The following is a 13,991-nucleotide window of genomic DNA, read 5'->3' as shown; positions in this document are numbered from 1 at the left end:
CAAATTTTGACAACTTTCCGGAGCCCGTTTGACTCCAAATTTTAACAGCATCCCCCAAATACTCCACATAGCCCATCTCTAATTTTTCATGATTTTTGGAGCCCAACTTTTGACCGCTCGTTTCGACCCAACTTTTCGGGCATTGACTTAATTTGCTCGGTTTCCGATTTGGAGTGCATCGGTCGTCTATTCCACTTCCGCGCCTACATCAACACCGCGACGACACCGTTGGCACCCTGGATTCCGGCGCAACCTCGACATCATCATCGACACCACCACTTCACCATCGCAAGTTCGTGTGCTTGACACCGCCTAACGTCAATAGGTATAACTTGCCTCCCTACCCCTTGTAGCCCCTTTCTTCCTTTGCGTACCTATCCCATTGAGAGTGGCTTTCCGAGCGTTGCGAAGCATTGCACAAGTGTCACGACCGTGAGAGGGTGTGTGTGTGTTGTGTTGAGCGAAGCTCCGAAGCAAGCTCGGTGAGAAAAAATACACAAAAGAAGAAAAGTGTGACATATACATAGAGAGAAATAAAGCTTCTAAGCATAGATAAAAAAAGAGTGAAAAAAAAGAGTGAAAAAAAAGAAAAAAAAATAGAAAAGAGTGTGTGTCCACCGATACCGAGAAGTGCAAAGCTTGTGAGCACTAAGAGAGAAAAGGGAAGAGTGGCATTTGTGCAAATCTTGTTGCTTCTTTCTTGTGCAACCAAGCTACGGTCTCTCTTGTGTTGGCGTGACATCGAGCATATAGTCTTCGTTAGGACCATCTTTGTCACTTGCTCACTTCCTTGGTCGCGCTAACCCCATTGTTCTCCGTTGTGTGTGTTTCCGTGTTTTCTTGACATAGATCACCACTCTTGACATTTGACTTTGGATCTTACCCACATTTGACAATAGACTTTTCCGTTGATCTTTTTCGTTTGCTATCCACTCCTTACCCACCACATATAGAGTTCCTAGCCTTTTGCGTGTGCTTTGAGTGTGTGTGTGAGTAACCCCGGTACAATTTTGACTTTGCTCTTGACTTGAACCATTTTTCGATACTTTCTTGATAGGTGAGATACTTGTGTAGCTTTCCTTCCACCACATACATATACACCTTCCTAGTGAGATATATACATGATGACCCCACAAGAGCAAGCCGAGATGAGAGCATACTTCGCCGAGCTAGATGCTCGAGAGGCCAAAATGACCCTCCAAGACAAAGCCGAGTGCAAATCCTACTTCAAACACCTTGAGAGCAAGAGTGATACACACCATGAGTCGAGTGAGGATGTTTCGATTTCTAACAACTTAACCTCTACTCCTCTTGTGTTGTCTTCCTCTTTGCTAGGTTTCTCGGACATCGACGACGCCATTGCCATGGAGATGAGGGACTCCACTATATGTGAGATGAGCGACTCCACTATATGTGAGATGAGCGATTCCATCATATGTGAGCTTTAGTGCCTCCACTTCGAGAACATGAGCGATACACCAAGTGAGATGAGAGTGGTAGTTGATAGGTCATGTGAGGCCATTTCAAGTGCTAACAACTTACCCTCTACCTCTAGTGTGTTATCTTGTGTCTCATTAGGTACCATGGATGACGAGACGCCGATCATGGAGAAGATGTACATGGTGCATGAAGATGATGATATCACACCATGCTTGATTGAAGATGAACATGGAGGCCACATCGAGCCTACCACTTCCACAACACCTACCTCATATGAGCGGGAATACAAAGGTACCTATATGGGTGTTGATGATGCCATGATCCCACTAGTGGACATGATGACTTATGAGTGCATGCATGATCTTGATGATACAATTGCTATGTCATATGCTTCTTTCACTCTCCCTTGTGATACTTGTGCCAACATTGTTGATCATGTGGACTTGATTGCTTGTGATAACATGACCATGCCATGCTATGAGAGTTTCACTTTCTCTCCCATTGCTTGCAATATGTCGAACACTTTCTCTTTCCCATGTATTGCTCACAATGTTGATAATAATGATTGTGTTGTGACAACCTTGCCGAACAATTCTCTTTCCCTAGGTTGGTCGACAACAATGATAAAATTTTGAACATGTTTTGTGCTACATGCTTGCAATATTCTCCCATTAGTGCAACCAAAATGTTGAATACTTGCTCTTTCCAATGCTTGGTTTGCAATGATGTTAATATGCTTGTGAACGAGATTGCCCCCATAGCTCTCTCAAATTTTGGAGACTTTGCATATATCCATGTTGATCATGTTCCCATGTTTACTCCGCATAGTCACCATATCTATTATGATGCTTGGCTTAACGCTAATGGTGATGTGCAAAAGAAATGGAACATCATGATGGATGATGTGTTCATATACCATGCACACACGTTCTTGTTGTCTAACATGTGTGTAGGTACCCAAACTCCAATGTCAACCTCGATTGAGCACGAGTTGACAAAAAGAGCTCTTGAGAGCATGATACAAGTGAGCTCCAATGAAAGGTTTTGCCCGCACACTTCCACTACATAAGACCTCTCAATGAGAGCACACCGACACTTTGATAAGGTGACCTCCTTCTACTTGCGCCCTCTTCCTAAATCCATTGAACTTTGGCTACGCTTTGATTGCTCCTTTGCTTTTCTTGTGCTATTGATAGGGCTCTTGACAAGTGAAGGGACACTGAAGCGTTGGTGTCATCTACCTCCTCTACACATTCATGAAGACTCATCGTCGAGGTCGACTCTTTTTCAAGTGGGGGGAGATGATGTAGCCCGACCTACGGTCTACGCTTCATCATGGTCATCATCAAGAACTACGCTGAAGTCCGACGTCACGGAAGCATGGAAGAGGAGACGGAAGAAGGAGATACGTCCAGGAAGGCCGGCAGTACCGCCCCGGAATGGTCGGCACTGCCTCCCCGCTCGATGCCGAAGGAAGACGGCACTGCCGCCCTGTCTACGCCGGCACTACCGCCCCCGCTACGAAGCCCATAAGCTGAACCATCCCACTATGCTCTTTGTATGCTTAAACTACCCCTCCTTAGTGGCTCCCTATATATAGGCTCCCACCTCCCCCTTCATTAGGTAGAGTTGAACTTGAGAGAATTAGGCTCATGCCTCCACCATCCCTTTGGGATTAGGGTAACCCCCTCCTTAGATTATCCAAATCTATTGTACAAGGCACTCCTTATATGATTAGTCTCTCACACTTGTGATTCTACCACCGGTCTCTCACTCGTGTGATTCCACCAATCGTATACCGATCTTCCTCTCGGGGATTCTACCGTGTGTCTCTCCCTTGAGAGATTCTATCGGGATAGTGGTTCGGGCTATCGGGAGTAAACCGGAATTGTATCGGGTTGGTGCGTGTTTGCGTGTGTTCATCGTGTTCATCGCCGTGTTCTTCGTGTTCTTCCTCTCCCCCGCCTTTCCCTCGGTCAATTCGTGAGATCGGGCAACCCACGTCGCCTTAGGCCGCATACTGGTCCATATTTATTTGTAATGTTTTGGTTTTAGGTTTACCTTGCTTAGGGAAGAAGTAGGACGTGTAACAAGAACATTGGAGGCTGCAAACAGTACTATAGAGCTAAAAGAGAAATTAGCAGGCAGTGTAACAGCAGCCTCGGAGGCTGAAAAAAGTAGCTAAAAGAGAAATTAGCAGCCAGTGCAATGGCAGCACAAGCTGCTTTTTTCGAGAAAGCACGAAAGACTTACAGTTCATTCCATTTGAAAGATAAGAGTTTGGTACAATCCTCCTATGAGGCAGTTAAAGTTTACAGGACAAAAAACAGAAAATCAGTGGACATCCCCAGCCTGCGGTAAGATGGCTCCTCCTAGGACTACGGGTTTTGCCCATAGGGCAGCCTCATCTCTGATACTGGCGACCAAGGTGTTGATGAGGGGCGGGCATCCTCGAAGACCCAATCATTGCAGTTCTTCCAGATCATCCAATGGATGAGCAAGGTGGCAGACGTTAGACCTTTGTGCATTGGCTTCAGAGTGCTCTGCCTGGCCGTGTGCCCGTGTGCCACCAGTCAGTCAGTCAGTGCAGTGTCATTGTCAGGCAGCCTGCAACTGAGAGGCAACCAAGAGAAAACCTCATGCCACACCTGCCGGGAGAACGGGCATTCCAGGAGCAGGTGATGGATCGTCTCCAGCCCTTGGTCACACAGCGGGCAACTTGGGGCGATCAACCACCCAGCAGCGGTCGAGGTTGGCCAGCCAGTAGAAGAAGCGCACGCGCAGCTGCGCCTAGCACTTCCAGGTGAGCTTCCAGGCATTGCAAGCGACGGAGCCATGCAAGTTTGCCAAGCAGGCAGAGTGCGCAGAGTAGGTGCCGCTCCCATTCCACTTCCAGTGCAGGTTATCCGGCTCTGCGGTGAGCGCCGTGAGCAACAGGTATTGGCCTATCTCCGGGATGTCAATTATGTTGTGTATGTCTGATGCCCAGCGGTTTGCCTGCAGGCCGTCCTCAACCTTTCTGGTCTTGCGGTGTCGCTTTGGGATACAGCTATGTAGGAGAGGTGTAATCTCAGTCGCAGAACGTCCGTTGATCCAGCGGTCTTCCCAGAACAGGGCACGCTGGCCGTTACCCACTGTCATGGTGGTGGATGTGAAGAAGAATGCACATTTGTCACTCGTGAACTGCAGGTCAAGGCCACTCCAAGCCCTGCCATCGTCGACGCGGCTGAACCAGAGCTAGCGCGTGCGCAGCGCGAGGCTGGTATGCTCCAATTTATGGGCACCAAGGCTGCTGAGGGAGATTGGCCGACATACGTTGCAGCATGCCGCAATCTTACTGATGCAGTAGATCTGCTGGGCTCTAACAGAATAGAGAAGAGTTGACAAGGTGCAAATCAAGAAGCCAAGAAGATGCACATGCCAGAAATGAGAAAGAGTGCTGACACAAGAACAGGATACGGTTTCTGGTCGTGGTTTCTTCTTCATGCCTAACAAAAGTACTGCTAAGCAAAACAAGGAAAGGGCTAGTAGTGTGGTGATCACTGTGATTGAGGGATGTGCTACTCATAGGGAGATTGAACACGAATTCAACATTGCTTTTGGTGAAAGTTGGAGATGCAGTGCAAGAACTATTGGTCCCAGTCAATTCATCATGAGATTCCCCACGCCAAGGGAGGTGGAGAGAGCTGTATATTATGGTTCATCGATGCGCCTTAAGATTGTTGAAGCTACTATACGACTCTCTGCCTGGACAACGTCTGTGGGTGCTAAGGCTGTTCTTCAAAAAGCCTGAGTGAAAATTAGCAATATCCCTTTGGACAAAAGAATTGAAGAAACTGCCTTCTATGCTGGTTCCCTGGTCGGTGTCTCCCTGGACTTGGATGCTGCTATTCTTCATAAGCCTGAGTATGTTAGGGTCTTGATTGGCTGTCGGGATGTGGAGCTGATCCCTGATTCTGCTGAAGGTTGCCTTGGAGACAATTTCTACGACTTCTTCTATGAGATTGACAAGATCATTGTTGGTGGCCTTCCTAAGAACAACACTACTATCACAGTTGGCGCAAGCTCTGGTGCTCCATCCCCTAAGAGAGCTAGATTTGAGCAGAGGCGCACAGATACTGAAGAATCCTCAGAAATTCAAGGTGGAGGCAGTCAAACCGACTCTGTAAGGCATGGGAGAACTTGTGATATCATTTCTGAGAATGTCGTTGCGGTAACTGAAGATACCTATACTGAGGAGCGAGATTCTGATGAAGAAAGTGTTGAAGATCGCGATCTTCTGATTGAAACAATGACTAAGGAACATGAGGCTGCTATGATGGCCGATCCTCCAAGTCCTCTGAACAGCTGGCTGGTCCCTGATGTCTACGTTCCCCCTCCTTTCCTGTAGACAGTGTTGGGCCTCCAAGAGCAGAGGTTTGTAGAACAGCAGCAAGTTTTCCCTTAAGTGGATCACCCAAGGTTTATCGAACTCAGGGAGGAAGAGGTCAAAGATATCCCTCTCATGCAACCCTGCAACCACAAAACAAGAAGTCTCTTGTGTCCCCAACACACCTAATAGGTGCACTAGTTCGGCGAAGAGATAGTGAAATACAGGTGGTATGAATATATATGAGCTGTAGCAACGGTGCCAGAAAATAGCTTGTTGGCGTGTAGTTGATGGTGGTAGTATTGCAGCAGTAGTAACACAGTAAAACAGTAAACAAGCAGCGATAGCAGTATTTAGGAACAAGGCCTAGGGATCATACTTTCACTAGTGGACACTCTCAACATTGATCGCATAATAAATAACTCTTTCTCATATGTGCTACATACACTCTTTTGTTGGATGATGAACACATTGCGTAGGATTACACGAACCCTCAATGCCGGAGTTAACAAGCTCCACAATAATGTTCATATTTAAATAACCTTAGAGCATAATAGATCATTGCAAAATAAACCAAGAACTAACATAGTGCACACACTGCCCACATTACACTATGAAGGAGGAATAGATCACATCAATACTATCATAATGATAATTAACTCCACAATCTACAAGAGATCATGATCATAGCCTACGACAAGAACCACATGGTGCACACACTAGTCACCTTTACACCATGCAGGAGGAATAGATTACTTTAATAACATCATATGAGTAGCACACAACTAGTAGCGATACAAAGCTCATATGAATCTCAATCATGTTAAGCAGCTCATGAGATCATTGTATTGAAGTACATAGGAGAGAGATTAACCACATAGCTACCGGTACAGCCCCGAGCCTCAATGGAGAACTACTCCCTCCTCATGGGAGACAGCAGCGTTGATGAAGATGGCGGTGGTGTCGATGGAGGAGCCTTCCGGGGGCACTTCCCCGTCCCAGCGGCGTGCCGGAACAGAGACTCCTGTCCCCCAGATCTTGGCTTCGCGATGGCGGCGGCTCTGGAAGGTTTCTCGTACCGTGGCTTTTTCGTATCGAGGTTTTAGGTCTGGGACCTTTATATAGGCGAAGAGGCGGCGTCAGAAGGTCGAAGGGGCGACGACACCATAGGGTCAGCGCGGCCGTGGGGTGGGCCGCGCCACCCTATCATCTGGGGGCCCTGTGGCCCCCCTCTGGCCTCTCTCGTGTGTTCTGGATGCTTCCGGGGATTCTAAGATCTTCGGCGTTGATTTTGTCCGATTCCGAGAATATTTCTTTACTAGGATTTCTGAAACCAAAAACAGCAGAAAACAGCAACTGGCACTTCGGCATCTTGTTAATAGGTTAGTTCCAGAAAATGCACGAATATGACATAAAGTGTGCATAAAACATGTAGATAACATCAATAATGTGGCATGGAACATAAGAAATTATCGATACGTCGGAGACGTATCAGCATCCCCAAGCTTAGTTCTGCTCGTCCCGAGCAGGTAAAACGATAACAAAGATAATTTCTGGAGTGACATGCCATCATAACCTTGATCATACTATTTGTAAAGCATATGTAGTGAATGCAGCGATCAAACATATAGCAAAGACTTTTCATGAGTAGTACTTCAAGACAAGCATCAATAAGTCTTGCATAAGAGTTAACTCATAAAGCAATAATTTATAGTAAAAGCATTGAAGCAACACAAAGGAAGATGAAGTTTCAGCGGTTGCTTTCAACTTATAACATGTATATCTCATGGATAATTATCAATGCAAAGCAATATAACAAATGCAATATGCAAATATGTAAGAATCAATGCAAAGTTCACACAAGTGTTTGCTTCTTGAGGTGGAGAGAAATAGGTGAACTGACTCAACAATAAAAGTAAAAGAATGGTCCTTCAAAGAGGAAAGCATCGATTGCTATATTTGTGCTAGAGCTTTGATTTTGAAAACATAAAGAGAGCATAAAAATAAAGTTTTGAGAGGTGTATGTTGTTGTCAACGAATGGTAGCGGGTACTCTAACCCCCTTGCCAGACAAACCTTCAAAGAGCGGCTCCCATTTTATTTTATTTTTGGGTGGCACTCCTTCCAACCTTTCTTTCACAAACCATGGCTAACCGAATCCTCGGGTGCCTGCCAACAATCTCATACCATGAAGGAGTGCCTTTTTATTTTAGTTTTATTATGATGACACTCCTCCCAACCTTTGCTTACACAAGCCATGGCTAACCGAATCCTTCGGGTGCCGTCCAACAATCACATACCATGGAGGAGTGTCTATTTTTGTTAATTAATTTGGGACTGGGAATCCCATTGCTAGCTCTTTTTGCAAAATTATTGGATAAGCGGATGAAGCCACTAGTCCATTGGTGAAAGTTGCCCAACAAGATTGAAAGATAAACACCACATACTTCCTCATGAGCTATAAAACATTGACACAAATCAGAGGTGATAAATTTTGAATTGTTTAAAGGTAGCACTCAAGCAATTTACTTTGGAATGGCAGGAAATACCATGTAGTAGGTAGGTATGGTGGACACAAATGGCATAGTGTTGTTTGGCTCAAGGATTTGGATGCATGAGAAGTATTCCCTCTCGATACAAGGTTTAGGCTAGCAAGGTTGTTTGAAGCAAACACAAGTATGAACTAGTACAGCAAAACTCACATAAAAGACATATTGAAAACATTATAAGACTCTACACCGTCTTCCTTGTTGTTCAAACTCAATACTAGAAATTATCTAGACCTTAGAGAGACCAAATATGCAAACCAAATTTTAGCATGCTCTATGTATTTCTTCATTAATGGGTGCAAAGCATATGATGCAAGAGCTTAAACATGAGCACAACAATTGCCAAGTATCACATTATCCAAGACATTATAGCAATTACTACATGTATCATTTTCCAATTCCAACCATATAACAATTTAACGAAGAAGAAACTTCGCCATGAATACTAAAAGCTAAGAACACATGTGTTCATATGCAACAGCGGAGCGTGTCTCTCTCCCACACAAGCATGATGTAATCCAATTTATTCAAACACAAACAAAAATAAAAACATACAGACGCTCCAAGTAAAGCACATAAGATGTGACCGAATAAAAATATAGTTTCAAGAGAAGGAACCTGATAATTTGTCGATGAAGAAGGGGATGCCTTGGGCATCCCCAAGCTTAGACGCTTGAGTCTTCTTGATATATGCAGGGGTGAACCACCGGGGCATCCCCAAGCTTAGACTTTTCACTCTTCTTGATCGTAGTATATCATCCTCCTCTCTTGACCCTTGAAAACTTCCTTCACACCAAACTTCTCATAAACTTCATTAGAGGGGTTAGTACATAATCAAAAACTCACATGTTCAGAGGTGACACAATCATTCTTAACACTTCTGGACATTGCTCAAAGCTACTGGAGTTTAATGGAACAAAGAAATCCATCCCACATAGCAAAAGAAGCAATGCGAAATAAAAGGCAGAATCTGTCAAAACAGAACAGTCCGTAAAGACGAATTTCTAATAAATACTTCCGTTGCTCAGATCAGAAAACTCAAAACTAATGAAAGTTGCGTACATATCTGGGGAACACGCACGTAAATTGGCATATTTTTCTGATTTTTCTACAGAGAGAAAATCCCAGATTCGTGACAGATAGAAATCTGTTTCTGCGCAGAAATCCAAATCTAGTATCAACCTTCGATTAGAGGCTTCACTTGGCACAACAAAACACAAAACTAAGATAATGAGAGGTTGCTACAGTAGTAAACAACTTCCAAGACACAAAATAAAAACAAATTACTGTAGCAAAATAACACATGGGTTATCTCCCAAGAAGTTCTTTCTTTATAGCCATTAAGATGGGCTCAGCAGTTTTAATGATGCACTCGCAAGAAATAGTATTTGAAGCAAAAGAGAGCATCAAGAGGCAAATTCAAAACACATTTAAGTCTAACATGCTTCCTATGCATAGGAATCTTGTAAATAAACAAGTTCATGAAGAGCAAGGTAACAAGCATAGGAAGATAAAACCAGTGTAGCTTCAAAAATTTCAGCACATAGAGAGGCATTTTAGTAACATGAAAATTTCTACAACCATATTTTCCTCTCTCATAATAACTTTCAGTAGCATCATGAGCAAACTCAACAATATAACTATCACATAAAGCATTCTTATCATGAGTCTCATGCATAAAATTATTACTCTCCACATAGGCATAATCAATTTTATTAGTAATAGCGGGAGCAAATTCAACAAAGTAGCTATCATTATTATTCTCATCAAGTGTTGGAGGCATAGTATTATCATCATAAAAATTACTCTCCATAGTAGGCGGCACTAAAAGACCAATATCATTATAATCATCATAAATAGGAGGCAAAGTATCATCAAAGTAAATTTTTTCCTCAATGCTTGCGGGACTAAAAAGATCATGCTCATCAAAGCCAGCTTCCCCAAGCTTAGAACTTTCTATATTATTATCAACATTGGTGTTCAAAGCGTTCATACTAATATTACTACCAGCATGCAAATAAGATTCCATAGGTTTTTTAATTTTCGCATCAAACAATCCATGTTTTAAATCAGGAAATAGAATAAGAAGCTCATTCTTGTCCATTATGCCAAACTAGTGTAAACAAGAAACAAAAAGTTGCAATTGCAGGATCTAAAGGAAATAGCTTCGAGTACTTACGACAGCGGAAAATAGCTTGGTAGCCGAGGTCCGGAGTGTGAGTACCTTTTACCTTTCCTCCCCGGCAACGGCGCCAGAAAATAGCTTGATGTCTACGTTCCCCCTCCTTTCACAGACGTGTTGGGCCTCCAAGAGCAGAGGTTTGTAGAACAGCAGCAAGTTTTCCCTTAAGTGGATCACCCAAGGTTTATCGAACTCAGGGAGGAAGAGGTCAAAGATATCCCTCTCATGCAACCCTGCAACCACAAAGCAAGAAGTCTCTTGTGTCCCCAACACACCTAATAGGTGCACTAGTTCGGCGAAGAGATAGTGAAATACAGGTGGTATGAATATATATGAGCAGTAGCAACGGTGCCAGAAAATAGCTTGCTGGCGTGTAGTTGATGGTGGTAGTATTGCAGCAGTAGTAACACAGTAAAACAGTAAACAAGCAGCGATAGCAGTATTTAGGAACAAGGCCTAGGGATCATACTTTCACTAGTGGACACTCTCAACATTGATCGCATAATAAATAACTCTTTCTCATATGTTCTACATACACTCTTTTGTTGGATGATGAACACATTGCGTAGGATTACACGAACCCTCAATGCCGGAGTTAACAAGCTCCACAATAATGTTCATATTTAAATAACCTTAGAGCATAATAGATCATTGCAAAATAAACCAAGAACTAACATAGTGCACACACTGCCCACATTACACTATGAAGGAGGAATAGATCACATCAATACTATCATAATGATAATTAACTCCACAATCTACAAGAGATCATGATCATAGCCTACGACAAGAACCACATGGTGCACACACTAGTCACCTTTACACCATGCAGGAGGAATAGATTACTTTAATAACATCACATGAGTAGCACACAACTAGTAGCGATACAAAGCTCATATGAATCTCAATCATGTTAAGCAGCTCATGAGATCATTGTATTGAAGTACATAGGAGAGAGATTAACCACATAGCTACCGGTACAGCCCCGAGCCTCGATGGAGAACTACTCCCTCCTCATGGGAGACAGCAGCGTTGATGAAGATGGTGGTGGTGTCGATGGAGGAGCCTTCCGGGGGCACTTCCCCGTCCCGGCGGCGTGCCAGAAAAGAGACTCCTGTCCCCCAGATCTTGGCTTCGCGATGGCGGCGGCTCTGGAAGGTTTCTCATACCGTGGCTTTTTCGTATCGAGGTTTTAGGTCTGGGACCTTTATATAGGCGAAGAGGCGGCGTCAGAAGGTCGAAGGGGCGACGACACCATAGGGCCGCGTGGCCAGGGGGTGGGCCGCGCCACCCTATCATCTGGGGGCCCTGTGGCCCCCTCAGCCTCTCTCGTGTGTTACGGATGCTTCCGGGATTCTAAGATCTTTGGCGTTGATTTCGTCCGATTCCGAGAATATTTCTTTACTAGGATTTCTGAAACCAAAACAGCAAAAAAACAAAGAATCGGCACTTCGGCATCTTGTTAATAGGTTAGTTCCAGAAAATGCACGAATATGACATAAAGTGTGCATAAAACATGTAGATAACATCAATAATGTGGCATGGAACATAAGAAATTATCGATACGTCAGAGACGTATCAGTCCCCTGTCCTATTCTCCAAAATGAGCATGTCTCCTCTCCCAGTCTCAGTGTCTCCCTTTTACTCAAAAGCTTCCTGCTGATGCTTGGCCTCCCCTGCCGTCTATCACTGAAGTCTCTGATGGTGAAAACTCTCCCTGGATGGTTCTCCTGCTTATATGGTCCAGTCGCCTGAAACTCCTCCTGAAGATAACAATGATGGTGACTTCACTGTCCAGACGCTGTTTTCACAAGGTTCAGCGCTAGGATCCAACCTCATGCCAATGAGAATATCATGGAATAGGTGTCCAATGTCGCCAAGAAAAGGAGCCTGGAAGGTACTGATGCTCCTTCTAATCCCTCCTGTAGTAACTCTTTCTCCGCTCTTTCAAATAATGAACTGATGCTTAGAGCCTGTAAGATGGGGGTTAGAATTCCTGATAATGATTTTGCGGCGTTCGGTATTCTTAGAGATTTAGAAACTGCTAGAAATGACATTTCTAGTAAAAATGATAATGTTAAGACCTCTGCTTCTACTCTTTTCATTGAGAACAATACCGGGGAAGCTACTCCTCTTTCTTTGGATTGGGTAGAGACCTCGGATAATGAGGAACCTTTTACTGTTGTTGAGAGTAAAAAACGCAAATCTGCTAGGAAAAAATCTGTGGTGGTTATTTCGAGGCCTAATACCAGAAGTCAAAAAAAAAGAGCTCTTGTTCACCTGATAACAGATCTGCACATGCTCCGATTATCAGAAACAGAAACAGAGTCAAAACTTCTCGTTACAAATGAAAGGGGCTTTTTGGAACAGTGGGAGTGTGGGGAAAAAAGGTGTACTTGCTTGTATTAAGGATATGATGCATGCTTACTCCCTTGATTTCATTGGCATTCAGGAAACAATGAAAAAAGACTATAAAAAAGACTATAAAATGAGTTTTTTCAGGACCTTGGACCCTATGAATAATTACTTTTGGAAATGGATCCCTTCTAGAGGAAAATCTGGTGGCATCCTATGTGGAATTAAAAATGACTCCCTAGATGTGAGCGCTTTCAAATCTAGAAAATACATGTTACAATTTATTCTCTGGGATAAAAATAAGAAATGTAACTGGGCCCTAATAGTTGTTTATGGGGCGGCTCATGAGGAAAATAAAACTTAGTTTTTAACTGAACTTGCCTCCTTTTTTCATGGTTTGTTTATGCCTTTTATTGTGAGAGGTGATTTCAAAATTCTGTGATATAGTGGGGAGAACAATACCAATTTTATCAACTCTCATTCCTCTGACTTGTTCAATTCGATGATTCATACCCTGGGGCTCAGACAGATCTTCATGCATGGTGGTAAATATACCTGGTCCAATAAGCATGCTACCCCTACCCTTGAAAAACTTGACAGAATTCTCATGTCTCCTGATTGGGAAGATTTATTCCCCTTAGTTTCTGTAAGGAAGCTGGTTAGAAATTTGTCGGATCATAATGCCTTATTGCTAGACTCTGGCTCTTTGCCCAATAATACTGCTAAGTCGAGAGACTTTAGATTTGACATTTCCTGGTTCCAAAATGAGGAGTTCCTTCCCTCTGTCGCTGATATTTGGAATAAACCTGTTTATAACACTGATCCTATCGATATTTTCAACATTAAGTTGAAACGTTTTAAAAAATTCTTTAAGGGTTGGGGCTCAAATCTTTACGGTCATACTAGAAAAAGGAAAATGGAGATTAAAGAAGAGCTTGCCTCTATTGAAACCTTGGAAGAAGCAAATGAGTTGCCCACTAACCTGAGCATTAGGAAAACTGAGATTTCAGTTGAGCTTATGAAAATATATGCTGATGAGGAGTTACTTTTGTACCAGAAGGCTCATGAAAAATGGCTCCTGGAAGGTGATTTGAACA

The 13,991-nt window shown here is 43.5% G+C and overlaps 1 protein-coding gene across 1 annotated transcript; it reads right to left on the bottom strand.

Annotated features, from left to right (window-relative positions):
- Positions 1 to 4,230: 4,230 nt before the first annotated feature.
- On the bottom strand, positions 4,231 to 4,581 carry LOC139833795 (uncharacterized). The gene has a single exon (XM_071824141.1). The coding sequence runs from the start codon at positions 4,579 to 4,581 to the stop codon at positions 4,231 to 4,233; it is 351 nt and encodes a 116-aa protein (XP_071680242.1).
- Between the last annotated feature and the right edge of the window lie 9,410 nt (positions 4,582 to 13,991).

Source organism: Lolium perenne, chromosome 7 (genome assembly GCF_019359855.2).
Source record: "Lolium perenne isolate Kyuss_39 chromosome 7, Kyuss_2.0, whole genome shotgun sequence".
NCBI lineage: Eukaryota > Viridiplantae > Streptophyta > Magnoliopsida > Poales > Poaceae > Lolium > Lolium perenne.
This window is presented reverse-complemented; position numbering and strand designations above follow the sequence as displayed.

Excerpts from the sequence above, each read along its gene's own strand:
- LOC139833795 (XM_071824141.1), bottom strand. The coding sequence starts at position 4,581 with ATGACAGTGGGTAACGGCCAGCGTGCCCTGTTCTGGGAAGACCGCTGG.